This window comes from Haliaeetus leucocephalus, unplaced genomic scaffold (genome assembly GCF_000737465.1).
Source record: "Haliaeetus leucocephalus isolate CR32 unplaced genomic scaffold, Haliaeetus_leucocephalus-4.0 Scaffold76, whole genome shotgun sequence".
NCBI classification, from domain to species: Eukaryota; Metazoa; Chordata; class Aves; order Accipitriformes; family Accipitridae; genus Haliaeetus; species Haliaeetus leucocephalus.
This window is the reverse complement of record NW_010972512.1, coordinates 130,126-157,616: the sequence shown is the minus strand read 5'-3', so window position 1 is coordinate 157,616 and position 27,491 is coordinate 130,126. Positions and strand designations below refer to the sequence as shown.

The following is a 27,491-nucleotide window of genomic DNA, read 5'->3' as shown; positions in this document are numbered from 1 at the left end:
GTGAGTGGTTTGTGTGTTGCGTGTGGGTGGAAGGGGGGGCGGAGTGCATGTGACGGGGGGGGTGTGGGGGCAAGTGCGGTTGGTGACACACCGTGTGTGCCCAGCGTGCTGGGGGGGTGAGGGCTGCAGCACCCCACGCAGCGCTGTCCTGCCACGCTGTGCTGTACACAGGGTTTATGGCTGTTACCCACAGCCAGCCAGGGTTCTGGGAAAGGCTTTATCAGCCCCAGTCCAGAGAGCAAAGGCTGAGCCAGGGCGGGGGCTGGGGCTGGGTGCCCTTCGTACATGTCCCAGCACCCCACGGGGAGGGTGAAGGCCTCTCCCCAACTGGCCACCCGGACCCCCAGCTCTGCTCAGCCCCCCAGCCTGGTCTTACCCCCTCCCCGCTTTTCTCAGCGGTCTGCCCCTGCCTGGGGCTCGGCCTCTGGGAGCAACCTTCTGTCCCGCAACAGAGACCCTGAGGGAACTGGTGGCGAGATATGCCCTGCAGGACTGCCTGGGGAGGGCACAGGGCAGGAGGGAGCCTCTGCTTGTGGGGCTGGAAGTGGGGAATGGGCACCGGGCGGGCAATGCTGCAGGGTGCCCATAGGATTGTGGAGTGTGCTGCTCCGGCTGTCAGCTCTGCCTGGGAGGGGGATGCATTTGCAGCTTGTCTTGGGGGCAGCTGAACTCCCCTCCCCAAGGGCTGTGGTCACAGAGGTGCGTGCAGAGCATGCTTTTACCCACTGGGTGCTCATTCAGGTCCTGCGCGGCCCCCTTTCAGGGCAGTGCAGGTGGGAGACACTGGACAGGCAGCTCTGCTCACCACAGCCACACCTGGGACTGGGTTTTCCCCCCCCCCCCCCGGTGGGGGTCCTGCACCACACTGCTCCAGAGGCTGCAGAGGGCCATGGCCAGGGACCCCCCCCAAGGGTTGGCAGGTCTGCAGCTGCTTAGTGCCCCTTTCCACCCCTCAGGCTGCCCCATGGGACTCCCACTGCCAGGGGGACACGTGGGCTGGTGCCAGCATCACCCTGCTGGCACTTGCAAACCTGAGGGACTCCCCGTGCAGAAGCCCCCCAGCCTACAGGCCCGGCGAGATGGGCAGGCAGGCCTGGTGGCGGGATGGCTTCCCACATCCCACTGGGAGCTGGGGTGCGTGGTCCTCCCCGGGCCATGCCGTGGCAGCAATGGTATCCGTTCACCCCTTTGCAGCCCCCCAGGCGCCCTGGGGTCAGCGTCGCGGGCTCTCACCCAGCCAGCCCTGGGTTGGTATTTGCCCCGACGCCTCCCTGCAAACCTGCTGCGGCCAGTCCCGGCCCCGCCTGCCTGCCCTTCCTCGCCAGCGGGAAGAGGAGGAGGAGGAGGCAGCTGCGGGCTGGGAACGGCTCTGGAAGGAGCGCGAGCAGGATACGAGCCAGGCTGTGGGCCAGGCCGGACGGGACAGGAGGGCTTGGCTGTGCTCGCCACCAGGTATGGCATGGACTGGGCAGGACCTGCCCCGGCGAGGGGGCTCTGCTGCCCGCATGTGGATCTGGCAGCTGAGCCTTCTTCCCGTCCCCTACGGAGCCAGCGGGGCCATGCACCCTCGCTCCGAGCACCGGGAGGGACCCAGGGGCCATCACACCCCAGTTCCCACCTGCAAGCCGGCAGCAGATCTGGCCTGGCCGCTCCCGGGGACCTGGCATCCACCCTGGCACACACCGTCCCTCCCGCCAGGACAGGGTACAGGCTGGCAGGACAGGGTCTGGGTGGCTCTTGGCGCTGGGTTTGGGGCCTCTGTGCCGGGGAGGCTGCAAGGACAGGGGTGCGGCATTTCCCTGGAGCTGGCCGGTGGGACGGTAATTGTGCCGCTCCCTCCGGGGCTGTGGGGCAGCAGGCAGGGACTAACCACTGCCCTGCTGCCAGCACTGCTGCCTACGGGCTGCTGGGTTCTCCCCGCTGCCGGGCAGGGCTGTGCTGCTGCGGAAACTGTCATGGAGAGAAGCACTCGTGTGACCAGGTGGGCTTTGCTCTCCTGGTCCCAGCAGGAACTGAGCCATGTCCCCTCTGGGAGAGGGACTGGCTGGTGACACCATCATGGGAGCTGCTGTGCTGAGGGGATGGGCAGCATGGGGACTGTCCCCCACTAACCTGCCCCATCTCCCCCAGCTGCATGTCGGGCTCATCCTTCATGCTGGGGAAGCTGAGGAGGAGTGGAAGGGGGGGGCTGGTGGAGAAGCAGTGGCAGAGCCTGGAGGAGAAGAGCAGCACCAGCACGCAGCTGGGGCACCCTGTGCTCACCAGGTGGGTTCTGCACCTTGCTGGGGATATGTCCCCGCACCCCAGCCCTCACCTCCCACCAGTCCAGCACAGCCGTGCCAACCCCAGGTGCTCTTGCCCGGGTGAGATGACACAAAGGCCACATGTGTGCACAGCTGGGTCTGCAGGCAGCCCCGCAGCTCATCCCTGCCTGCTGCTTCCTCCCAGATCCAAAACCTGCGACCCCTCCTTCTGCACGGACACAGAGCAGGCTGCGGTGGCCACGGGCAGGCAGGGAAACCTGTCCCCGTCGGTGAGTCTCGAGGCACGGGGCACAGGAGGGTTCCCCCAGCGCCATGGTCCCGGCAGGATGGTCTCTGTGGGGCAGGTGCCGAGGGAATGCCCATCCTGGTTTCGTGGCAGAGGTGGTGACGGAGTGGGGGGCTGCGGGGTGCCTGTGGTGCCAGGGCTCTGCCCCAAGCACCATGCCATGCCAGCCCCACGCCCCGGCCTCCCCTGCAGCTAAGCAAGCGCACCGCAAGTTACCGCAAAGCTTTCGGGGAGCTCACCGAGCAGGAAGAGCTGCTGGCCTGCTTCTCCTGCGCTTGGCAGAGAGAGGTGCCCTACCATGGCCGCCTCTACATCACCTCCCACCACGTCTGCTTCCACGCCAGCCTCCTGCTCAAGGACATCAAGGTGGGGTGGGGATGGGTGCGGGGCCAGTGGCTCTGGCAGGGAGCACAGGCAGCAGCCAGGGACATGGTGATGCCGCCTGGTCCCCCCTGGCACAGGCTGTGGTTCCTCTCGCCTCCATCTCAGCCCTCAAGAAGACCAACACGGCGCTCCTGGTGCCCAACGCACTCAGCATCCGCACTGCCGAGGGGCAGAAGGTAAGATTGGGGACGGGGATGGTGCTGGGAGTGGGGCAGCTCAGCCCAGGGCTATTTGGGGTGTCCTGGTCCCTGTGGCCAGTGGGCTCTGGGCCATGACTGAGGGAGCAGCTCCAGTGCAAACCACTTTCCCGCTCCCCAGCAGTTCCTTTTTGTGTCACTGCACCGTCGGGAGGCCACGTACCAGCTCCTGAAGTCGGTCTGCAAACACCTGCAGGTATGCACTGTGCCAGACCGGGGGCCGGGCACGCAGGGGCTCTGTCCCCTCCATTGCAGGGCTGTGGGGGAGACTGGCACCCCCCAGCACCCCCTTTTATCTCTCCTTGTCCAGGACAACAGCTGGAGCCCTCTGGCCTCTCTGAGCAGTGAGGAAATCCTTAGGAAGCCTCTGGTAAGGCCGAGAAATGGTCAGCAGGAGGCACAGCCCTGGCCCCCTGGGCTGGGAGGGGTATGGATGCAGTGCCTGCCCCCTGGGAAGGCTTCCAGGAGAAATGTGGAGTTGAAAAGCCCCAGCCCAGGCCAGCACAGACCCCAGGACCCTCAGGGCTGGCACAAGTCCCATTGGGTCCCACACATGTCCCCATTGCTGTGGGGTGGGTGCCTTGGGGACCTGTACCACAACTGGGGCTTGTCCTTTTTCAGACCTCAAGCCAGTCAGACCTGGAGCAGAGTACCCCAGAGCCTGACAACCTCCAGGAGCCGCTGGGTGAGCTGCTGCCCCACAGCCCCCCTCGCACGCTTGCAGCCCTGCTTGTGCAAGCACACGTGTCCTCACCTGCATTTCTGCGCCACTGACGTCTCTCGGCTCCGCTTCCCCTCCCCAGCCACACATGGTCCAGGAGGGCCCACACAGCCCTTGGCCACCTAAACAGCATCTTCCACAGCATTGGGGAGCACAGGATCAGCTCCTTCTGATCCAGTGTGCTCTGCTGGATCCCCAAGACCCCCCAGTTCCCTCCTGGTCCTGGGGTGCTCATCAGATGTCTCCTGGTTGCACGCAGATGAGCTGAGCCCAACGCCAAGGCAAGCAGAGGAGGAGGATGAAGAGGTGGCGGCGCTGGCTCTGAGCAGCAGTGAGCGGTTGCCCTTGGCAAAGCCACGCGGCTTCTGGGGTGGGTCAGGGGGCCCTGGGGAGGGGGATGCTGCTGGGGCTTGATCCCAGGGCTGGCACCCGGCCCCGGGCAGAGCCAGCCATGGGGGCCAGGTTGAGGCTCTCAGCAGCCCCAGCACTGACACCACCTCACCCTGGCAGGGGGACCCCACACCACGCTATGGGCCAAGATCACCACGCAGCTGAGCCTCCTCAACACCGTCCTCCTCATCTACCTGCTGCTGTGAGTTCCCAGGCCCTGCTCCTGCATCTCAGGGCTTCAGGACACCCCCCAGGTCCCAATCCCCGCTGCACCCTGGCCAGGCAGGCTCTCCAGTGTGACACTGGCAGCCCAGGGTTCCCCCACTCCCCTTTGGGCACCTGCACTGGCCCCGCCACCGCGTCCCCAGGGTGAGCACACAGGAGCCCGGCCGCAGCACTGTTCTTGCCCCATCCCTCCACACGGCTGTAATCCCTGTGCCTGATGCCGGCTTGTCCCCCAGGATGATGACCCTGCTGCTGTCCTCAATGTACATCGGTCTGCGCATCATGGAACTGGAGCAGCAGCTGGCATCTGTGGAGGCTAGGCCAGACCTCAACCTGTCACAGCAGTGAGTGGCAGGGGCCAGGGGTCCCTCTGTCCCCAGTGCAGCCGGGACCCCCCCTTCACCCTACCTCCCCCTCTCCAGGTACAAGACATGAGGCCAGCAAGGACAGAGCCATCACCCCAGCTGCAGGGGACGGGCTCAGGGGCTGCTCTGAGCCCTTCCTCTACCTCTCAGGAGAACAGCTGGGAGCTCCATCACCAAGTACCTTCCAGCCCCCCCAATACACCTCCAGAGCCCACACAGGCTGTGGGGCTCCGTATCGATCCCCCCCGTGTCTCCTCACCCTAAGCAGCAGCAGGAAGAACCCGGGCAGGTCCCCGGGGGGCAAAGAGAAGCAGAGAGGGTCTGACTGGGGTCAGGTACCCACCACCCACCCATCCCTACCCCTCCCTGCCAACGGGGGTGGCAGGCAGAGGGGGACCCGGTCTTGGGCAAGGCAGGGGCAAAGGGACAGACTATTCTATTAATAAAGATGTGATCCCCTTCTGGGAGCACACTGGGCTGGAGGGCGCCCTACATTGCCCCTTCTCCAAGGACACGTGGCTGCCTTAGTCCTTGGGACAAGTGGACAGAGGCTGTGAGCTACCTGACCCCGGGCAGGATTTGTGGGCTGGGGTGATCAGCACCCTGCCAGGGCAGATGCCACAGGACAAGCACCAACCAGTGTCCCCTGTCCCGTCCCCCCCCCCCATCCCCTCCCTGCCCCCCAGGAACAGGCCAGGACAGCAGCAGGACCAGTGGCTTTTACTGGCGGGTGGAGGGCTGGTGGTGGAGGAGGCTCCAGGTCCTGATGTCCCGGGTGGTGAGGAGGGGGCGGCAGAAGGAAAGCGCAGGGACGTACCCTGAGCTGCCCCCCTGTGTCCGGGGGCTCTGGTTACGGGTGACAACTGGGAAGCAGAGGGGAAGGGGGTGAGAGGGGGCACAGCTGGGGGCCCCAGAGCCCTGCAGCCAGCCAGGCCCCCCCCAAGCTCTTACCATACTCCTTCCCCAGGATGGGTCTCTCCTGCCAGAGGAAGGGCCCCCAGCGGGTGCAGGGTCCCAGGTACGCAGCAGGGACAACGGGGTCCCACCAGGCCACTTCCCGCAGGTGCTGGGCATAAGCTGGGGGTAGGGAGCAGAGCTGGGGAAGGGGCACAGCAGGAGCTGCACCCCGCAGCCGGGTCCCCCCAGCCCAAAGCCCTTCAGCTCAACCCTATCCTGGTTTGGTTGAGGGGTCCCTGGGGCTTCCCCCCACCACCCCCAAGGTGCTTAAACCGAGGCACTAACAGCTCCTTGCCCTGCCATTTTCTCATCCCAGTTCCCTGCGCCATCCATCCCCCAACCTCCCCCACCTCAAACCCACAGCTCAGCTCCGTACCTGGGGGCAGAGGATCCCGCTCCCCCTGGCCAGCGTGGGCCCGCTCCCAGCAGCGGTGGGCGATGCCGGAGGCGAGGGCGTACCAGGGATCCTCCACCTCCTTGTCCCTGCTGTTCAGCCCCGTGGACCAGCTCTGCCCCACGGCATCCCAGCCTATGGGGGTGGTCTTCCAGCGCACAGCCTGCTTCAGCAGGGGGGCCTGGCGTGGCCCCCACAGCGTTATATACTGGTCGCTGGGGATGGGAGGGAGCTGTCAGGGCTTCATGCTCCCACCAGCAGCCCCCCAGGGCTCAAGCAGGACAGGGGACACGTGTGTGGGGGTACAGGGCTGTGCACCACTTGTGGGACATCCTTAAAGGCAGGGGGATCTGATGGGGCTAGAGGGGGGTGGGGGGCTGGGCACTCCCCCCCAGCTGGTGGGACCAAGCCAGTAAGGTCAGCAGAAAAGCTGCCACATTCTCCCACAGCCAGATCCCTGCTGGCAGCCCTCCCTCCTCCACGTCAGGGAAACTGAGGCACAGCCATGGCAGAGGACTCGGGCTCCCAGGGAAGGGGCAGGGGTTTCTCCTCCCCCAGGCGAGGGTCCTACCTGTACAGGGGCAACGGGAACTCTGTCTCGAGGGTACTCTGCAGGACCCAGGGTCTGTGCTCCCCCAGCTCCATGCCTGGTGCTGCCCACGGCCTCACCGCAGCCGCCCTGGCGCAAACAGTGCCGGAACTGGCACCTGGCAACTGCCCCACACCAAGGCAGGGGAGGCCGTGGGGGTCTGCGCCAGGGCAGGGGGACCTTTGATCCCTTCCTGGCCCGCAGAGGGGAACAGGGACAGGGCAGGGAGGGCTGGGGCTGCACCTCCCTGCTTTTCCAGCAGTGGGAAAGCAAACAGGAGCAGGCAGGCGGGAGCAATAAACTGCAGGCAAGATTTGCGCTGAGAAAGCTGCCACTTCCAGCACCAAGGGAAGCTGCTGGGGGACCCCAGGGCCTCTGAAGCCCGGAGGGCAGCTCCAGAGGGCCTGGGGACTTGCTGCACCCCTCACCTCACTGTGGAAAAGCAAAGTGGAGCCGTCAAGCCCGAGAGACATAAATTCACAACTTGTTTAATGCCAGTTAGATTGCTTTACATGGAAAAGTTACAACGCTCTATTTTTTTTTTTTTCCCCACCATATGATGCCTTATATATAACAATGCCACAAGGTCGCAGACTTTATCACACAAACTCTGGGAGGACCCTTTGCTCAACCCACCCGCACGGTTCAGCACTTGCAGGTCACACACTGAAAACAGAAGCTTACATTAGCTTTGTTCTTTTCCCTATTTAACACACCGCAGCACACTCCAGCCAGCCGACAGCAATCACACCGCTCGCCAGCATGAGCCGAGACGCACACACCCAGCCACCAACACACACCCTTGCAGTGGAAGACCTGCAGAGAGCACTTCTGGGAACTCCACTCCTGCCTTGGCAGCTGCGAGCGGGGTGGAGGAAGGAGCTTGTGCCATGCCTGAACAGCTAAGTCAATCTGAACAGCTCGTTCTCGCCATGCTCGTTAGCCAATTCGCTCAGCCGCAGATCAGCCATGGCTTGGAAATCACTAGCCCTCCCTGCCAAGCATGATGGGAGAAGTTGCAATGAGCCAACTTGCTCCCAAAGCAGCTCCAAAGTGAGAAAAGTGGGAGATGTGGTTTGTAAAAGTCCCTGGCAAGAGAGGAGTGCGATGCAGGGACAGAGCAACAAGGGGCCATGTTCCCCCTCCCCCCCAGCACCTGGGGGTGCAGCTGGATGCTGGCAGAGCAAGGAGCACCAAGCTGCGGATGCAGCACACACCATGCATGCCCAGACAGCGCTGCCCACTGCCCCAGCAGCTCCTGGGACTCCTCTGGGGAAAGCACCCATGTCGTGGGGCGAGAAGCAAGGCCAGCCCTCTATCCACCATCCCTGCAGGAGTGCCAGGGCAGCTGCCACGCTTGCCCCATGCTGCTCCACGCCGCGGCTGGAGTGCCCGGCTCCCTTCTCCTCCTCCTGCTCCAGAATGGGCACAAACCAGTGTGAAACCACCCCACGGCTGAGACCTTGTGTGTCCCCCCCCCCCCCGCAATCATCTATTTCTTCCTGGAGAAACCAGCATCTCCTGGGGGTCTGCATGTTGGGATTTAGGCAGCAGACTATCCACAACAGACAAGAAAGTCCACAGCAGCAGCTACCAACCACCTCCAGCTCTGGTGTAAACACCCCGTCCCTGGGCTCTGCTGCCCAACAGGACAGACACCTGTGACAGACCACATCTTGCTGCGGGTGGCCTTTTACTTCAAACCTGCTTGCCAACTTAATGATCTGACTGAATTTTAACAACTCCTCAGTGCTTTGCGGTGCTCCTTCCACATGATGAAGTTTAACTGTGCCAGTGAATATAACAAGCAAGAAGAGAGGGCTAGGAGGCCATCAGACGATTTTTAAACAAAGCCCCATGCTCCTGCAGCAAGAACGACAATAAAGTAGTTGTGTTGAAACCACATTTCAGAAATTACATTGAAATTACATTTTGGAGGCAACCGAGGCTGTAAGATGACTATGTAGCTGCCAGTTTGGGCTTTGGAGGCTCAGTGCTGCCAGACTGCTAAGGAGCGGCAAGCTCCCGGAACACGAGCTCCTCACGAGTGCCTCCACGTACCTGCGACACACAGAGGTAGCACCCAGAGCCTGATCCAGGCACTGGTGTAACGGCACACGCGGTCAAGGCTGTGGTGAACAGAATGGCACCTCACTGCCTCTCTCCCCACCAGCCTTCCTACACCTCAGAAGCTCGCCCTAAGGATACCAGTGGCACTGGGGAGAGACAATCATATTCCCACCACCACCCGTACAGTCTGGTTTCAGGGAAAGAAGAAAAAAAAAAGCGGGGGGGGGGGAAGAGAGAAAAGTATTGCCTATACACTCTACAGAGAACAGGTCAAGGTCTATATACACAGCCAGGAAAATCCAAAGGCGAACAGGAAACAGCACTCACATCCCAGTGCACTAGAGAGAGGGCAGGAGGCAGGCAGGAGGCAGGCGCACAGCAGGGAGAGCATTGGCACATGTACAAAGTAAGACAGGAACAGGCTGCTGCGAGCGTAACAGCTTCTCTTTAAATTAAAAGCAACACATACACACAAGTGCTTTGCGTCACATCCCACGGCACTCATCACGCAGGCTCCAAACACACAAGCAGGCACTCTCTTCCCAGACAACTTAAAAAAACAAAACAAAACAAAAACAAAAACAAAAACCCAACAACAACAGGTCCCTGGCTTTGACTTGGAGATAAAAAACAGCAACACTTCTTCCTTGCTTTAGAGAAAGAACCCCCCCTCTCGCCCAGACGTGGTGTTTCCCCCCTTCCAGCCAGAAGAGGCCATGCTCTCTCCAAAAGACAGATCCACATGAGTCGTTTTGTTTCTCAAACGCATCTCAACTGCTTTTGTCCTCAGGAAGACTCCAGAGCAACCAGCCTGCCACAAATGGCACTGTGGGAAGCTCCACATGCACGGTGGTTGTTGGTTGGTATTTTTCTTTTTTAAAGCCATTGTTTTTCCTTTCTGTTAACTAAAAGGATCAGCCCAGAACATGCAATAGCAATTTCAGAACTTTCTGAATGTGCTCCCTCAGAGGTGGAGCCTCTTCAAGTCTCCTCCAAAGTTTAGAGCCCAAAAATGTATGTTTGAAGGCAGCTGTCAAGCATGCCAAAAAATCAAGCTGTCTTACAGGAATGATTGTATCAAGTACTACAGTACCTATTGGGGAAAAAAACCAACCAATCAAACAAACAAACAAAAAAAACGGAAAATAAGCAGTTCTCCAGTTTCTTCATGTAATGGGGATACCAGGCTACAAAAAATGCCCTTAGATAATCAGAGAGGCTAACGCCCAGCCTGGAGCCTAGCCACCTTGCACCAGTTGTATTGAACTAGTCTGGCTGGCTCCTACCTCCAAAGATGTCCATCCAAGAACAGGGGGACCCAGAGCAGCACGTTAAACCTGTTCCCACATAGGCAAAGATACTCTCATCTCTCCCAAGAGGGGACAACACAGCAGCTGGGATGGCCTTGGTCCGGTCTCAACAATCCATGTCATACATGTTTTCTCCAGTATGCAACATGAGGGTGGGAGGATGCTGGTTTAACATTTCTCTTGTACCCGTTTCCCTTTATGAAGGATGAATCCATAAACCTTTGGCAGTTCCCTCCCCTCCCCAACCCCATCCCAAATGCTGCCCAGCATGGTTCACAAGCATGTATTTAATTAGCATCTGTTGGGTCCGTCCTCCAGTCCCACTGGCACTCCCTCCCCTTCTGGCTGATCGTTTGGGGTTCCATGCACACCAAGGTAGTGGTTTTATCCTGGTATGTCAGGCTGTAGTCTCCTGGGTCACAGTTTATGGGGTTTATCGTATCCTGGTAAAGAGGTTGAGAACGGATACAGACTCCTGACAAGAAAAGACAAAGCAGGTTCTAAGTAGTCCACAATTGTGCTGCAGACTGCCTTTTTTAAAAAAAACAAGCAAGCAAACAAACAAAAACCCCCAAAAAACCCAACTGCTAATCTGGTGAGGTATCTCTAGCTCAGGGCATGATCTGAGCTCACCATTCAAAGTCCAATACCATAAATATTCCCATGGGTTTTTTCCAACTGCTAACAAGGAGCACGGCAGGCAAGCGTGCCACTCCCACAGCTTTGCACAAAGCCGTACCCCAGAGCCATCAGAAACCAGGGGGACATGCAGCAGTGAGCAACACCAACTCCCTGAAGCTCATTCCTTAAGATCTCTCTGCCATTGTCCACTGCCTCTGCCAGACACCCAGAAAAGCTCTCAGAGCATCTGGCACAACCTGCTTTCCGTGATGGTGAGTTGTCAGTGGCAGCATCCACGATCCCTTTTCCATCCAAGCCACCATTTTAAGCAGTTTCCTAAGGAGCTAGGGGATAATAATCTCTGAGGACCAGGTCAGTTCATAGCAGCATGCTAGCAGGGAAGATGGTGGGCTTGGGGTGAGCTCCCTGAAATGCTGCTACGTTCAGTAGCCCTGTAACAGCCAGAAGGACGTTGTGCCACACTGCCTGGGGCGCAGAGAGGCAACCTTTTATATCATTGGATGACTACAAATCCCTTTATATTTCAGCAAAGTTTAACCCTTCGCTGCATCCAGCCCTCGATCTGCAGGATATGGTGAAGAGATCAGAGGCAAGGCAGCAGAACAAACTTGGACTGAATTCACCCCCAAAGGCTGAGCCTCCTGCAGGACACAGCTGCAGCCATCCACACAATGCATCCTTACCTTTGTTGAGCGGGTTTTACTGAAGACGTTCCAGAAGCGCAAGGTTTCGTCTCCAGCTCCTGTAACTATGGCCTCCCCATCAGGGGACATTGCCTAAGGCCAAGAGAGAGCAACCTTTAGCATCTGTTACATTTTTGAGGTTGAAAACAAATCTTCATTGGAATGCATGAGAGATATTCAACTCTCCTTCCTACTTGGCTGGCAGTGAGAAACCAAACAACTACCTCTGCTTTCATGTGCCTTATTCAGTCTCAGTAGGTGCCAATTCGAGCACTTGCATCTTACTTATGCAGCTATGGAACACATGGGTGGAATAATCATAAAAAGGATTCTTGTGTTAAGAAATCCAAGCCATTTGTAATTGAGGCTATTCCTCTCCAGATTATAAATATGCGTTAAGGCGGGAAGTGTGATATGACTGGCATTTGCCAGCTCTATTAGTCACTTACATTGGAATCTACCTCACAAAACAGTTATCAGCACATTTATCATCTCAGTTATGAACCCGCTGAAAGCCCTACGTAACAGTAACAAAGCAGGTACGAGATCAATGTGGATTAACTGCACCAAACATTTTAATGACAAATTAGGAGGACTGAAAGCATCAAATTCTTCCCCTGCTGGCAGTCACCAGTGAAAAAGCGTGCAAGTCTTAAGGGAAGAAGAAGAGATGCTTGTGCTTCCTCAGAAGAGTTTTGGCAGGCTCTGCTATTCATTAATAAAGCCTCACATTTCCATAGCAGCAAATCAAAGTATCCCTTGCAGGCAAGGAAACCAGACACAGAGTGTTTTTCATTGCTTCTAGGGCAGCGTTCATATCTCCGCCCAGACTACAGGCAGCTTACAGTGCCACTGGCACTGCAGCTTTGGGTCTTATCTCAGCATATGCACAGCCAGATGAGCAGCTACAGAACTTTTCGGAGATGTGGCCATTGCTTACCAGATATAAGACTCGGTACGAGTGCCCTGTTAGCTTTGCTACTTGAGTTAACGAGGGGTATTTCCAGACGAGGATCTGGTTCTGCGAGTATCCATGGGTACTCACCTGAAAGGGGAGAGGGAAATATGCATCATGCTTCCTAACACAAGACAGCTCAGGAGCAGGACTGCACAGGGAGGAACTTACTAGCTCGTTGGCGTGTTTCGACCAGGCCAGGTTGCACACTTGCGACCCAGTGTCGATGCACTGCAAAGGCTGCCCGGTAAGCGTGTTCCAGAAGCGTATGCAACGGTCAGCTGTCCCACCGCCAGAGGCAAGGAGTCCATGCTGGTGTGGAGACCAGGCAATAGCTTTTACTGCTGCAAGATGCTCTGTGTATTGTTGGACAGGACTCAGGCTGGAGTGATTCCAGACAAGGAGCTGGCAAAGAGGAGAGAGGTGATCAAATTTGTGCTGCAGTCATGTGTCCCCAACACCCACAAGCCACAATGTTGCGCCGGGACTGATGAGAGCAGTTGGGCAACAAGATGATTTCCCACAGCTCTGCCCAAGCACATGCATCTCCACTCTGCACTTGCAGCCCTGAAGTCAGTCCCACCCTGCCACCACACTCAACTGAGGAGCCATTCTACCACTGGGCCACAAGGAAGCTAACAGTCCTTAAGGTAAGCTTATGAAGCCAAAGACACAGTGTCACTGAACATGAACTTAAACCCTTCTTTTGTCTTTATGGCTGTATTATTCCAGAACACATTTAGAAATACGCTCAAGTTCATTAGAAGTTATTCTGAGCAGGAGGAACTCTGTACAAGCACGCTGTCACGCAGACACTGGGCAAATTCACTACCTAGCAACCCACTCCAAAGGGCTCTGAACACTGCTTCTCTGTAACAGATGCTTCTTCCATATGGTGCTCAGTGAACTACAAGCCTGCGTTACAGGTATTAGAACTTAGATAGCTCTAAACACCATTTCCTTCTGCATACATAAACATTATTGCAACAAACTTGACTGGATGCTACCTAAACAAAGTCAGGAAGTACAGCTCAGCAGTAGCTTTGTTGAACTCAAACGCCTGAGTAAAGCTATAGATTTAATTAGCCAAATACAGAAGCAAAATTAAATCTGCCTTTTTAATTTCATTAGAGAGAGGAGACCGAGTACAAGCTTAGCATGATTTATGCTTCGACACAGTCCAACAACTGAAACAAAAGCCCATCTCAGAGAGGCCGAATATCTTTAAAGAAAGGGGGTCAGACATTTCTTGGTGAAGACCTAGAGACATTATGCTTCACATGACTCCTTGGAAGTACTATACCTTATTATCATTTCCTCCAGAGGCCAGGAGCTGGTGGTCTGTAGACCATTTGAGCCCACAGACCTCCTGCCTGTGGCCCTGGAGCCGCCGCTCAGACTGGAGGGGTGGGGTGCGTATGTCCCTCTGAAGGATCATCCTGTCTCGACTTCCAGAAGAGAGCTGGTCTGCGTTCCATGCCAAGGCACCTGTAACGCAGGCAGAGCATAAGAGTATGTTGTGGGAGTCCTGTGCAAACAGGTAGGCAGAACACAGCCACCACAGTTGCCAAGGTTTTAACAACAACAACAAAAAAAATCAGTGCTTAGGGACCTCCCTTATATCCACTGTCTGAAGTCCTAGAATAGCATACAAAGAAAGATTAACCTGCACGAACTTACTGAAGGTATCACTAATGCCATTTCACAGTGCAGTAAAGCACAGAAATAGAACTTGGAAGGTGCCTTGACTTCCCAAATCTCACTCCAGCATTCAGATTCATAACGCCTCTGAGCAAAAAAGAAATGAACCCCGCAGAATAAGGGAACTGGAAATCTCAGTGTAAAGCAGCCTGCCTGCAGGGCTGAAACCGGAAGCCAGTGGCACTGAAAAAAGATGTTGTAACCAAACCTAAAATGCCTCAGACATGGAGGAAACACCTGCTGCAGTACTCAAACACCACCACACCCAAGATCAGAACACCACAACTACTAGATGATAATATTTTGAAGACTGCTCAAGATATAGCAGGGGATAAATATAAATTCTGGTACTTTTTAAGTTCTGCTGTTTCAAGTAGATCCCTTGCTTACAAGGAAAAAGTTCAGTCATGAAGAAACAAACCATGTGAAACCTCTGCCTCCCACCTCCTTACCAACTCTGGCTGTGTGCCCCTCTAGCATGGAGAGCTTTTTTCCTGCAGCTGCATCCCAGATCTGTACAAAGCCCTTGTGAGTGCCAACAGCTACCAAGTTCCCCTAGACAAACAGAAAACCATGATCAGTAAGGCCAGTCGAGGCAGACATAAAACAAAAGCTAGAAGCTGAGGAAGAGACTTGAGATAAATCCCACAAGATGGAAAGCATTCAGAGTTCTTCCATCTTACATCTTTTCCCTACTGAGAGGGCCAAGCAGCCTGGCTGGAACATATTTATTGTAACATTTTATTGTCAAGAGTTGGAGAAACAAACTGGCTCCTTCTCCCTCCCACACCTCTTAGCAAATGCCTTGAGAACCTCAAGATACAAGAGGTTGCTCTCTATCCCCTCTCATTTAGCAGAGAAAAATAGTGCAGACAGGACATCACATTTCAGTTGTGATGCATACAGGGAGTTTGGGGAAATACGGGAAAGTGGCCCAAGAAGTTAAAGCCTGTGAGGAAGAGCTGTACAGCTACAATGATAGTGTCTAAATTACAAGCATTTCAGCTATCATTGTTGACAACGTTATACTGACCCGTTCTGACCAGCCCACAGATGTTACAGAATCTCCTTCCACAGAGAGATCACACAGTCGGGTTACCTTGAAAGTAGGACAGAATGCAATAAGAAACACTTGTTATTGTCATACTACACCGTTAGCTGTCTCACAGACTAGTACCTAGTTTGGGACAGAGCATTACAAGTGCTGAATCCCTCACACAGCACATTCCATAGCTCTGAAAGATGCTACAACTGGAAGAGACCCATGGCAACAGGTACTTCACTCTCCAGACACTGATGATCACTCACCTGGCTAGTACAAGCGCTCCATAGGTAAACACAAGTCCCAAGGCCAACGCTGAGGACATTAAGAGAGGACCAGTCCACCAGGTTCAGGTAGAAGTCATCCTGCAACTCTGGGGCATCCAGCACTTTGAAAGGAATCTTTGAGATTTTCCGAGTTGGTTTTCGAGGTGATCTTAGCAGCTTCTGACTATTTACAAGAACAGATACAAAAACAACTACAGGATCTTATACGTTATGGCAGATGGTAGACACAGATGTAGCCGCTCTTTAAAGTGTACCTGCTTTTCTATAGAAATGCACAGACACAGAGGTCGCAAAATTCTTTCCAGCAGGTGAGACTGGAAGGAATTAGGTTCTGCTTCTATAAAGGAGGTAGGGAGCAAAAAGGTAAACTGACTACTGAAAGCTGGCCAAGACATATTAAGTATCTAGGCAGGTTAGGCACCTGCAGAAATTCTTGGAACTTGACTGTCCCTACTTGTTATCTCCCCAGATTTCCAAAACCAATTCACATTGCAATCCTGGGTGCCTTAGAAAGAAGCCCTAGAGAACCTCACTGAATTTTCTGTCCCAACCTTCTCTTCCTGCAGTCTGTGGAGAATTAGTGTTACCTTTTGTTGCTGACAGGAGACAGGGAATACGGTGAGACCTCATTGCCATCATCTGGACTAGAGCGTTTTGTGCTGAGCGAATACTGCATAAAGAAAACACATCTAGTAAGAACCCCATCACGCCCAAGACCTAGGGGATCACTAACAATGCACACTGGTGCCCAATGCCTAGCTAACTTCAACACACACAGTCAGATTTTCCAGACTTTTCAGTTCCTCCCTTCTCCAGGTGCTCCACAACCATACAAAAAAACCTCATCTCCACCAAAGTCCAAAAGCTCGATTTGGTGATTTACCACACTGTCCAAAAAAGCTTGGTTCCAACTCAGCTTCCCTGCCAGTACAGAAATGGGAAGTACGTAGCTTGCTGCAGATAATTATGTTCTGTTTACAGGCCACCAAATTTTGTTATCAACAGCTTATCTTAGTCAAGCCACAACGCTAACTCACTTGCACTAGCAACCTGGCAGAACTGTGTGTTTTGCTGCTGTGACGCACACGTGCAACCTCCATTGGTTTTAATGCAAAGTAAGCAACTCACAGTGAAAAGAGACTTCTTCTCCGGGGTGGACGGCTGAAGCCTCCTGTCTTCCGTCTGTGGGTCTTGCACCTTCTCAATCCCTGCTCCTAAGAGTTCATTCTTCAGCAAGGCAGAGTAAGCAAGACCATCTGTGAACCCAAACAAGCACTTAGGCAGGGGACTCTGAAGCTGCAAACAGCTCTGCAGGGAGTGGCAGGATCACGTCTGCCTGACTTGTACATTTGCAGGGCCTCTTAATAAGCCTGGGCCCCCAGTCTGGAATCAAGATTAGCAGCAAGCTTCCCCTCCTTCCACTCCATCAGGGAAGTGCTTCCATGGCACAATAAGTCAAGAGATACAAATAGCCTCTTGCTTCCCAGACGCTTGTCAGAAGCCTATTGAGGTGACCTGGTATTCACTTGCACGATGCAGTCATTTCCTAAAACAGCAGCATGAGTTTTTGCATAAGCATGAAAGTGCCAGTGTTGCCTTGATTTCCAAACTTGCCAACAGTTTGAAATAAAAGCTACAGGTGTGGCACAAGTGAACAAGTGGTAGAAAGGTGGTCTCACCTTTGCCATTGTCCGATGTAGCATCCTTTGCTTTTCTGTTTTGACTTGGAGATTTTTCATTTTCCTGAAAGGGAGAAACATGTTATCACCATACAGAAACCTCATGATATATGTTAAGGTAACAAACGAAGAAGTCTCCTGGACAACAGGGGCAGCCTGTTTGAAGACATGCATTCAAAGGAACTCTTTTGGGGCAGAAGACCATGGTGCAGAAGATAAGCAGAGCAATTATGCCAACCAAAACAAAATGCACCATTTCCTCAGTTCCAAGACTGAGCTGTAGAAGAACGGAGCAAAACTTACATTTATTCTGTGGAAGTTGATGCTCCAGTTGGCCCCAGCTCTTGAGGGAATGAATCTGTCACCATGCTTACTGGGAGAAGACATCGGAGAATTGGAAGGCGTCAGGGTTCTTCTCATCTCTGCCACCTGAATTGAAGAATAAGACACACACACACACCCCAACAATTGTTGATCACAGCAGGGGTCTGAAAAACATCAACGAAGCCTTGTCAAAGCTGAATATGCCTAAGCAGAAAAGCCAAGCATCAGTTTATCCCCTTAACAGAACTAGTAAGCACGTCAGAGTCCAACTGTCACAGGAACGCCTGTCAAAAGAAGCAATTAAACAGCCTCTTTCTCACTGCTCCTTCTGAAGCTGACATTGTCAAGGCAAACACATGGAAGGCTGGAGTGGGGCAGACTGCTTGCAGGGTGAGCAGCAGACTCCTCAACTGCAGTCACATTCTTTTTCATAGAATAATTTATGTTGGAAAGGACCCCAGCTCAGAACAAGGCTAATTTCAAAGTTACATTGAAGGTCATTGCCTCACCCAGTTGAGTTCTCAGTACCTCCAAGGACAATGACCCCAAAAGTTCCTTGCTGCAGTGTTTGGATGCCCACACTGTGAACATTTTTTCCTAATATCTAACTGGAATTTCGCCTGTTGCAGCTTGCATCCATTGCCTCTAACCCTTCCACTGTATACCTCTGAAGAGAGTCTGAGTCCATTTTCTCCATCACCACCCACCAGCTAGTTGAAAGCGACAATTTCACCCCTCCTGAGCCTCATCTCCTCCAGGCTGAGCAACACAGGTCTCAGCATCTTCCTGCTCCAGCCCCCCAACTATCTTGGTGGCCTCCGCTGGACTCACTCTATCTCGTCAAACCCTGTAGTTGGTTTATTTGTTTGTTAGACCCCAACTTTCTATGTTCCACATATACTTACTGAGATTATTTAGTAAAAAGGCATTACTGAGCTATATAAAAATATCTTAATTCCTTTTTGCAACCTGAACTGAGTTAATATATTCAAAAGCTTTGTTGAAGTCAAGTTGTTCAGTTATTCCTAGAGCAGCTCAGGAAGTCACACCTGCTCACAGCCCAACAAAAGACTAAGGTCTGCTTCAAAGAGGTCCCATATCTTTCAAGAGCTCAAGTGAAAACAGTCACAGGCAAGACAGACAACAATTTAACAGTCAGACTAAGACCATTTAGTATAGCCCATTCGTACTTACACATGGCATTGTGTTTTCATTCTGGATGTTGATTTGGCGTAGGAGACGTCTCTCATAATCCTGGTCCATGGTGGAAAGCAGAGGGGCTGGGAACTTCAGCAGGCTCAGGAGTTTATGTTCATGAAGTCCAATCAGCAATTAGTCTGCTGCAACAGACAGGGGAAGAAAAACACCAAAATATTATACCCCTTCCCATAGAAGCAGCTCCTTCAGAATCTCCTAAGCCTGTTCTTTAAACTTGAGACCACTTTTCCTATCCAGAGCATTGGTATCAAGCTTGTGATACAGCACAGCACAGGGCTGCTAATGAAAGCGTTCTTCTGTATTATTGCCCTTGGTTGCTGATTCACATGAGCAGGCAACCAGCATTTTGTGTCTGACAGGACCTCAGCAGGCAACCAGCACAACTGGAGCAGAGACTGTGATATTCAAACCCAGCCTGTTCACATGAACTGCAGCAGCACAGTTTAGCAACCCTTCAGTACCTGGGCATGGAAAAAACAGACACCTACAGCCTATCCCACCACAGCCAGATCCATACGTCAGGCCAGAGGCATGACAGCAGCACACACCACTACGCTGAAGCTGGTTGGGATACTTTTAGCCATGTTAGAAGCACTGCAGACTTAGTATCACACACTGCAGGAACACAGGTAGCTGTGGACTAGGTAGCCCCCTGGGTTAACATTCAATGTCTGATGTCGGTGCTGTCCCAAATATTCCTCTTGGCTAGCATAAAGCTAGCTCACTTATGGCTACACAGTCTATAAGCAATGTTAAGCATCTTTCAAGCATATGCTTTAGGACAGGGCTGCTTCATAGCCTAGATTTGGCTGGCTAGATTACACCATGCATCAATAAAAAAAATTAGCTAACACTTCAGCGAGGATATGTAGTCACAGCCCTTCTCCGAACTCTGAAGGGCATGGATCCACATCGTTAGTGCCCAACTTCCCCAACTCACACACACCTCATGCTTTGTCCACAGCTCATACCGACACAAAAATGCCAAAGCCAGAAGAGACGTGCCAAGGTGGTCTTTTAACCCAAGATAAACATCTCCAAAGGGAAAGGTGGAATCTAACACACACACCACACAAAAAAATCCCCACAATACACAGGCATCTGGAAGCCATGCAGAATGTAAAGGGATTTTGATTCCCTGTTACTGTATAAACATTTACTCCTGCATCTGGCCAGAGTCCCAGCTACAGAAACAGAGTTGCCTCGAGATACAAACTTGTGGCAAAATCCAGGAGGCAACTGCACACAAACGGCTGTGCTGGGAGAAAGCTGTCCAGGGACAAGCTACACACTGCCACGCTCAGGGCCTGCCACAAACTGCCTTCAGCTTCCTCCACCAGCGGGTAAGGTTTGCTGTGAAAAGGTTTACTTCCAAGAACAGAAAACCTACCCAGGGTTTACCATTAAAAATTAGAGGCAAGTTACCAAGCTAAGAGGGGTACAGCAGCACATACTGTAATCCAGTGAGATGTGATTAAGTATTATAATATTCTATGAAATTAGCAGCTTCAAAGCAAGATAAAGCACACAAACTCTGGACTACAGTCATCTGTTAGCTAGCAGAGCTACTTTCCTTTGATCTAAGCCATTTGTTAGTACCGAAACTTGGACTTCTTACAAATGCTGAAATGCAGAGGCCTTTTCTTCCTTGCCATTAAGCATGCCAACACTTTTACAGGAGCATCCCTGAAATAGATCGTGCCAAGCTGTTTCTGACTACACCTGCTTACCTCTGCCACCTCCTCCCCCAAGCTTTTTTCTTTTTTAATTTATTACATTTCTCCCATATGTTCTTTCAGAGGCAAAACTGGAGAAAGCTACCAAATTTAACACTAATCAGCTTCCACCAAATGAAGTGAAGAGTCTGAGATGGCATTATGGTAAGTGAAAAGTTAGAAAAGTCTGCGATGTTATTGACAAAGGAAGTTTAAAAAAAATGAAAAAAATCAGTGCATCCCATGTCAAACACTCCTTCATTTTCTAGTGTACTTACCACTATCCTCACCTACCCGTGATGTACCAAATCTACCTTAGAGGTTAACAGAACCTCTCAAACCAAGCATTTCAACAAAATGCCCCCCCCCCCCCTTTTTTTTCTGTTTGTTTTGTGTTTTAACACCATGAATAAGAGAGAAAAGCTTGCAGAACCCACATGAGGAGCGTGATTCAGCTGGGGAACACCACACATTTCAAGTGTCTTCCCAAAACAGCTCAGCACAGTATTCGTGAGAGATCTAGATCCAGTTATACAGCAACGTGACATTTTTAAATCTGGATATGAAACACATTTGCTTTTAGAGCTTTTCATTTGAGTTCCCATCTGTACAAATTTCAATTACAACTTCTAATCAGAAATATAGCATACACAGAGCTAATAACAGAAGAGAACATGGCAATAAATATTCAGTACCTGAATAATGACATGTTTTTACCTCAAAACCTGTGCTACTGAATACAGGCCCAAAGAGAAGGTAGCATCTCTGGTTTTGGGTAGGCCCTTGCTAACCTTAAATTTGTTTGTGGGAAGTGGGTGGGTTTTCCATTTCCCCTGAAGCAAGTAAGAAAGGATTTGCCATAAGGACTGGGAGTATGTGCACTGTAAGTTCTCTTTCAGTTGAAGAAATAAAAGATCTCCAGGAGCTATATGTTACATACTCTTCTTGGATATTATTCTGTTACCAATTATGTAGTTCATGCTTAGAGAAGAAAGGTGGGGTTTAGTGGAGGTTTTTTTGCTTCCTAGGGAAGAATTTGTATTCTGACTGTATTTGCCTCATGCACCTTATGTCCTATCTCTGAATTGGCTGGATTTTATCACAGTTCATATTACTTTTAGAACAATACTTCTAGGCAAAGTTAGGGTACTGAACCAGTGCGTTCTGTTCTTTTTCTTGACCCAACCTTAATGTATTCAAATACTTAAATGTTTTTTCTTGGTAGGGATCTGTTTTTAATAAGCCAGCATGCAGAATGCCAGGGTTGGCAGGGAAATGAATGCAGTTATTTTGCAAAATTGTTTCTCTGTTGTTTGAGAGGCAGCCTGTGCCTATTTGGATTTTTAGCAAGTCTTGAAGTTGGGGTAGCAAACGTAGGCTGTGTTGGCTCTGTCAATTCAAGTAGTGGCCTACCCAAGCAGAGCAAGAGCTGGACAATCCCTGACCCTTTTTTGTTCTAGAAATCATTCGTGCCCTTCTTCAGACTGGAAGGTAATTGGGTAAGTGTTAAACATTAGAGGTGCTGATGAAAGGGAGAGATTCTGAGAATACCAAAGGCAGGAGAACTTTTAAATGTAAAAACTGAATGTATTTCCAAATTTAGACAGGGACAAAAGGGGTAGAGGATGTCTTGGTAATTCAAATACAATTAATGTAATATTAATCCTTGGTTTTGAAGCATCTGAAGCCTGAAAAGGGTTGTTTGGGTCTTATTTACTACTAAGCCCCAAACAGCCCCAAAATTTAGAGTTAGCAAGAGCCTACCCAAAACCAGAGATGCTACCTTCTCTTTTGGCCTGGCACAGGTTTTGAGGTAAAAACATGTCATTATTCAGGTGCTGAATATTTATAAGCTCTCAGGAAGAGCCCCATAATTTACCAAGGGGAAAAGGATGGAGCAAACAAGTACTTAGTCCTTTAAGTCATGAGCAGCAGGATTTGAAATCAAACCCAGATGTCCTGGTTCCCCAAAGTCCCAAGTTTTCATCTTCCAATGATTCATCTAAAACCTATTACTTGGCAACACTTGCAAACCAACAAGTTAAAGATCTCAGCTGGCAACAGAAATGGTAGTCCACCTATCCATGCCAGCTAAGGAGCCCTGCACCCCTTTGTGCCAGCTCCGGCCCATGGCACATGCCAGTTTGGCTCACCAAGATGACAAAAAACTAACTTGGCCCCAAAGGGCAGACGTTTTCTCCTGCTTTAGTAAGCAGCACCTCCACCTCAACCTGGAGTATTGTAAGAGCATTTCTAGCTATGGATTCTTCTATTTCCCAGACTTTTGAACAAGCTGTTAAGTGGGGGGGAAGGGGAGCTAAAACACAGCATTTTTGCTATGTAATAGTGAAGCCTATTACAAATGCATCCAGAACACTAAAGCCAGCTTCACAGCGCTAAAGCAGACATTGACAAGGAGCAAGATCCTCTGTGCTTGGCCAACCTGAAGAACTGCTCATCCACATTTAACCCAGAGTAACAGAGTTTACACATTATGCCAAACAACCAATCCTTTTAAGTAACTAGCCTCCTTTCAAAAACAGCAGTAGTACAAAATGTTAAAGCCTTGTGTAAGTTTTACCAATATTTACCTTTTTAAAACTACAAGTATGCAACTTCTTATCCAACGATTTACTAAGGTATTAGCGCAAAAAGCATTTATAAAATTAACCATTTACAAAAGTATTCCCTATACAACGGAAGCAGGTAAAGCTTTATTTCAAAACAAAATACAAACTTTGCTGCCTCGCACTCATCAGAGAAGATTGTTCACAGCTAGGTATTGCACAGCAACCGCATTAACAGCAATGACAGAATTACTTCAGTGTTATGGTGACAGACAAGACCTCCACCCCTAAGCCTCAACTCTTGAAGGCTGCAGAGAGATTCAATACTCCACCAATAAACCAAGACCCTGTATTACTGCAAGAACCATTATATTGCATCAGTGTATTTCAGAGCTTAATATGTCTTCCCTGAAGGAGGGTCCTGCAAAAATCCATGTTATTTCTGCCTTTCCAAAGCATCCTGCAAACAAGCACTTCCTGCCCAGGGAGCTCACAAACCCCTTTATACGCTTGCTACCATCAGCTCGAGAATGCCCCTATTCAAAAAATGCCAACTTTAAGGTGACCAGCAATAGGCACAAACTGAATTCAAGTTTGATTTGAAAGCCAGAGTGGCTCAAAGGCATAGCCAAGACGCTGTTTTCATCTCCTGTCTGCACTTAGCCTCCCAGTTTGTAACAGTAGTATAGAAGCTCGAGATGCTGCAATTGCATACTAAGCTTAGGAGATGAGCGGTATGCACAGCTATCTGCGCCTCCTTTCACCTCTGGTGTCAGAAAACATCACCCCTTCCTCACGGGCAAGGGCCCAACGTGTAATTCAGACTGGAGGTGACAAGTGACTTTCTGCAACTCACTGCACCTCCACCTGCGCTCACAGGCAAGCTACAAGACTTGCCACAGCCCTCCAAGCCTGCTTCTGAAGCTAACTGAAGGCTTTGTGTCTACCTTTCCAAAGCAATGTACAGTCCTACCAGGATGACAGGAACTCTGACCAGCAAACCGCAGGGCAACGGCACCAATTTAGGACGCTCAGGTCGCAGAGTGCTGCAGGAAGCCTGCGTGAGCCAAGGATGAGGTATTCATGACAAAGGGCTCTGGACATGGCATGGACTTCCACGTGCCAGCAGAAACTCAGGGTTGTAACACCTTCAGAAACAGCAAAATCTCTGTCTTTGGAAGAGCCTTTACAAAAAATAAACACCCCCCCCTCCACTAATAAATCTTCTCAGTACACCATTACAAAAAAAAAAAAATTTCACCAGGATTTTCATACACAAAATCGTTGCTCTTAGATGCAAGCCCTCACCTGCAGGGAACACTCCAGGAAGCCTACCAAGAACATTGCTATTGCTGCCTTTTCTACATAGATGATGCTCAGATATTACCATCGCTTTCAGCATAGGTGTTCTTCGTAAATCCCCCTTCTCTCCACAACTGGAAGAAAAGAAGGGAAGCCGACAGAGTCAAGCCTGCAGCACTGCGCTCAAAAGACAAGTACATTTTCAACTGTTCAACTCAAGACTCAAATACAAGTGTGACGGTCAATTACAGAGATCAGACTGTCAAGAGTCGGCAGCTCCCTCCACTGTTGTACCCATGCAGCAGCCAGGCCCCTAGCTGAGGGGGTTCCAGGTTTGCTTCAGACAGCTTTTAGTAAGTTAGGAGAATTGTAGGTTTGTTACTTTACCTTCACAGATGACGTTTTCATTCAATACACATCTCACTGCAGCATACAGAAGTCTGTTAGGAGCACAGGGTTTATCTAAGCAGACATGACAATTGTGTACTTAGCAGGTGATTTCTCAGAAAATCATCACCATTAAAACCCTTTTTATTGCCTGCAAGTAGTGATTATTTCATCTTTTCACCATGCTGCTCCATAAATAGGAGGGCCATGCCTGCTCCCAGGGAATCCGAAATAAAGTACAAAGTCTTCAGCAGTGCAGGAAGCCATATGCTGGCAAATACGCAGAACGTTAAAATATAGTGCGTGCTCAATGAGGGGTCACCTCTGTGTCACCTCCTGCCTGTGGGTCAAAAGGCAATCTCTACATCTAATTAACAGAAAGTCTCATAAGAGGTTGACCTATTATGAAAGCAAAAGCAATAAGAGGCAGATGTGACAATTAGCAAAGGTACCTGGGTTAAAGGTAGTGTTTGAACACCTCTTTCTCTCTGGCTGTTACAAAGGCTCGATTAAAGCTCTGAAGGCCGAGTGAAAGATCAAGTTCAGCTCTGGCAGATCATGCTTGAGAAATACCAAGTGCTGAACAAGTTCTGCTACTCCCATTTGCTCCGCTGCTCCTGCAAATGTAATGCAACAGGTTCCTGCCAGCTGTGACTCTGCACTCAGGCAGAGTGGGCGCGAGACACTACCCCTTTCTGGAGGTGCTAGAGAACAGGTATGCTGGGGAAAGAGTTGGGTACAATTTCCTCAAGTTACTACTTGGCAAAGAGGGGATACGCATTAACCTCGCCATGTTCTGCTCTGAGATTTCACCTCAGCCCATGATGCAACCTGTGCCAAACTGATAGGCCTGGATGCAGCTACCCTTCCCAACTCACGAGGTGGGGGAGTGATAAAAAAACCACACAGTTTCTCTGTACTACCTCAACACCCAATCTCCCCTCGGACATGAGGGCTGAGCTACTGGCAGTTTCTGGCCTCTGTGGAGGCAGCTGGCCGAGAAAGCAGAGGGCAGGTTGCAGCAGCAGCTCTTCTGTTTCTGTTGTCACCTGATGGCAGTTTTTCCCCACGTAAACACATATTTTGGACAAGTCACTGGACAGACAGCAGAAATGGAGGTTCTGCTTTTGGCTGCTCATCAACCACCATATGATGGTGCTCATTTTGGTGATTACCTAGAAGATATTTACTCATTTACTCTGCATACCGCAAAGTGTTTACTAAGAAGGAAGCGGGGATGGATGAAGTACTTGGACCTTAGGGATAGGGGGTCTTTATAAGGGTGGAGTTTTTCCATGTTAGGCATCCTAGACATAAAGAGGACTTACTTAGGAGTAGAGGGAAGCACAAGAGAAAGGCTGCTGTATGCATTTTGTAACATTTTACAAAACCTTCAGGGCTTTTTTTTTTTTCTAGTAGTTTATACACTCGATAAGCATGGCAATTTTTCATAAACCTACTAACTTTAATAACATTCAGTTTCCCTTCAAAAAACCACAAAAATTCACAGAATACAGTCGTCCGATTATCTTACATTTCAAAATGGAGTACAAAGAGCTAAGAGCATCAGCTCTAGATAAAAGATCTACTTTATCGGAAGCCTTATCAGAAGTCAGTGCACTAAAAGCCAAGATTAAAAATTCAGCAGCAGCCTCGTCCACGGAGCTTTACTGAAAAGGCCAGGCAATTCAAAAGTCTGCTTCATCATAAAATTTAAGCTACTGAAGGTGCAATGGTGCCCTGGTCAACCCACAAAGGAAAGTCACAGAAGTTAGAAAACACAGCAGCTTCAGTCAACAGCCCAAGAAAATTCTGCTTCTGTATTAAAAAAAAAAGTCAGTCTTTAATATGAGATATTGTTGCCAGCAGGGGAGTTGCTCTGTGAAGAGCCTTTGGCATAAAATACTAGGCTAGCATCATTAAAAACACTAACTCAGTAAGAATCAGCACTTCACAAGAAAATGAGCATAACGCCTTCAAGAGAACTGCAAATCAAGGAAAAAAACAATTACCCACACAATAAGGCCTACGACACCTTTGACAGGTGACTCCAACATGACCGAACAGACCTTGCCACACTGTAGCGGCTCCACCAGCAGAATGCCTGCCCTCTCACCATGCCTGGAGGGTGCTCAGTTTGGACTTTTAAGACTTCAAGCCTGTAACTTGCTGAACGTGCGCCCTGCTTCCACTTGCAAAACGTCAACCACACATTAAGAAAACCCTAACAAAAGACACGGTGGTATTCGGCTCCCTCAGACACCCAAAAAGCCATCAGCTGGACCACAGCACGTCACCAACTCATGCTGTGCATAAACAGGTGACTTCTGAGAAAAGTTTCTGTCGCCGCTCGGTAGTTCTCGTTAGTACCAGAGCCCACACCACCCAAATCTCGGCCACCGCTCACGTTATCAATCTGATCACGAAGGCAAGAACGGGTGAGGACGCAGGAGCTGCACTGCCCGCTGGCTCTCGGCACGCCTGGCCCGAGAAAAGGTCTGCGGCAAGAGCCCGGGGCCGCTGCGGGCGGACTCGGGCTACGCAAGCCCCGGGGGCTCCGGCCGCACCGGCGTCCGTTAGCAAAGGCGCCCGGTGCGCGGGAGCGGTAAAGGCACAGCGCAGTAACGGCGGCACGAGCCGGCCCCGGCCTCTCCAGAGGCGTCCGCGGCGCCGGGACCCCCGCTTACCCGGCGGGGGCTAACTCCCGTCCCGCCGGTCTGACGGAGCCACGGCCAGAGCGGGGGAGGGGCCCTCGGGAGGGCGAGACGCCGGCACCGCTCGCTAACCGCCGCCGGCTCCGGCCGCGGGGCAGGCCCAAAGGCCGGGAGGCCGCCGCC

The 27,491-nt window shown here is 51.5% G+C and overlaps 3 protein-coding genes across 4 annotated transcripts; 1 reads left to right on the top strand and 2 right to left on the bottom strand.

Annotated features, from left to right (window-relative positions):
- The first annotated feature begins 522 nt into the window (after window positions 1-522).
- On the top strand, window positions 523-4,902 carry LOC104840687 (GRAM domain-containing protein 2-like). Its single transcript, XM_010581822.1, has 11 exons — window positions 523-2,265; window positions 2,449-2,533; window positions 2,743-2,916; window positions 3,012-3,110; window positions 3,256-3,327; window positions 3,442-3,501; window positions 3,753-3,816; window positions 4,112-4,222; window positions 4,363-4,444; window positions 4,704-4,811; window positions 4,890-4,902. The coding sequence occupies exons 1-11, from the start codon at window positions 2,135-2,137 to the stop codon at window positions 4,900-4,902; spliced, it is 999 nt and encodes a 332-aa protein (XP_010580124.1). The 5' UTR covers window positions 523-2,134.
- Window positions 4,903-5,552: 650 nt separating this feature from the next.
- Window positions 5,553-6,828, bottom strand: LOC104840679 (chromosome unknown open reading frame, human C19orf71). The gene is made up of 4 exons (XM_010581810.1): window positions 6,755-6,828; window positions 6,140-6,398; window positions 5,784-5,928; window positions 5,553-5,695 (listed from the first exon to the last, which is right to left on the bottom strand). Exons 1-4 carry the CDS (start codon window positions 6,826-6,828, stop codon window positions 5,553-5,555), a joined length of 621 nt encoding a protein of 206 aa, XP_010580112.1.
- Window positions 6,829-7,307: 479 nt separating this feature from the next.
- Window positions 7,308-27,425, bottom strand: FZR1 (fizzy/cell division cycle 20 related 1 (Drosophila)). 2 transcript variants are annotated; one of them, XM_010580146.1, is made up of 14 exons: window positions 27,342-27,425; window positions 18,660-18,805; window positions 17,445-17,570; window positions 17,142-17,205; window positions 16,591-16,718; window positions 16,050-16,132; window positions 15,442-15,625; window positions 15,167-15,232; window positions 14,586-14,688; window positions 13,736-13,920; window positions 12,604-12,837; window positions 12,418-12,522; window positions 11,478-11,570; window positions 7,308-10,627 (listed from the first exon to the last, which is right to left on the bottom strand). In XM_010580146.1, exons 2-14 carry the CDS (start codon window positions 18,726-18,728, stop codon window positions 10,586-10,588), a joined length of 1,482 nt encoding a protein of 493 aa, XP_010578448.1. In that variant the 5' UTR covers window positions 18,729-18,805; window positions 27,342-27,425; the 3' UTR covers window positions 7,308-10,585. The 2 variants fall into 2 exon arrangements, with proteins under 2 accessions (XP_010578448.1, XP_010578457.1); XM_010580155.1 differs by lacking the exon at window positions 27,342-27,425 and adding an exon at window positions 25,107-25,856 and having other exon boundaries at window positions 18,660-18,802.
- Between the last annotated feature and the right edge of the window lie 66 nt (window positions 27,426-27,491).

What these genes read in the sequence shown, in the direction of transcription:
- LOC104840687 (XM_010581822.1), top strand. Translation starts at nt 2,135, where the DNA reads ATGTCGGGCTCATCCTTCATGCTGGGGAAGCTGAGGAGGAGTGGAAGG. An exon ending in AGGGAAACCTGTCCCCGTCG is followed by an intron (nt 2,534 to 2,742) that starts GTGAGTCTCGAG and finishes CCTCCCCTGCAG; the next exon opens with CTAAGCAAGCGCACCGCAAG. An exon ending in CAACCTCCAGGAGCCGCTGG is followed by an intron (nt 3,817 to 4,111) that starts GTGAGCTGCTGC and finishes GGTTGCACGCAG; the next exon opens with ATGAGCTGAGCCCAACGCCA.
- LOC104840679 (XM_010581810.1), bottom strand. Translation starts at nt 6,828, where the DNA reads ATGGAGCTGGGGGAGCACAGACCCTGGGTCCTGCAGAGTACCCTCGAG. An exon ending in AGCTGAGCTGTGGGTTTGAG is followed by an intron (nt 5,929 to 6,139) that starts GTGGGGGAGGTT and finishes CCCCTTCCCCAG; the next exon opens with CTCTGCTCCCTACCCCCAGC. An exon ending in CATCCTGGGGAAGGAGTATG is followed by an intron (nt 5,696 to 5,783) that starts GTAAGAGCTTGG and finishes TCTGCTTCCCAG; the next exon opens with TTGTCACCCGTAACCAGAGC.
- FZR1 (XM_010580146.1), bottom strand. Translation starts at nt 18,728, where the DNA reads ATGGACCAGGATTATGAGAGACGTCTCCTACGCCAAATCAACATCCAG. An exon ending in TCAACTTCCACAGAATAAAT is followed by an intron (nt 17,206 to 17,444) that starts GTAAGTTTTGCT and finishes TCTCCCTTTCAG; the next exon opens with GAAAATGAAAAATCTCCAAG. An exon ending in TACATCGGACAATGGCAAAG is followed by an intron (nt 16,719 to 17,141) that starts GTGAGACCACCT and finishes TTGGGTTCACAG; the next exon opens with ATGGTCTTGCTTACTCTGCC.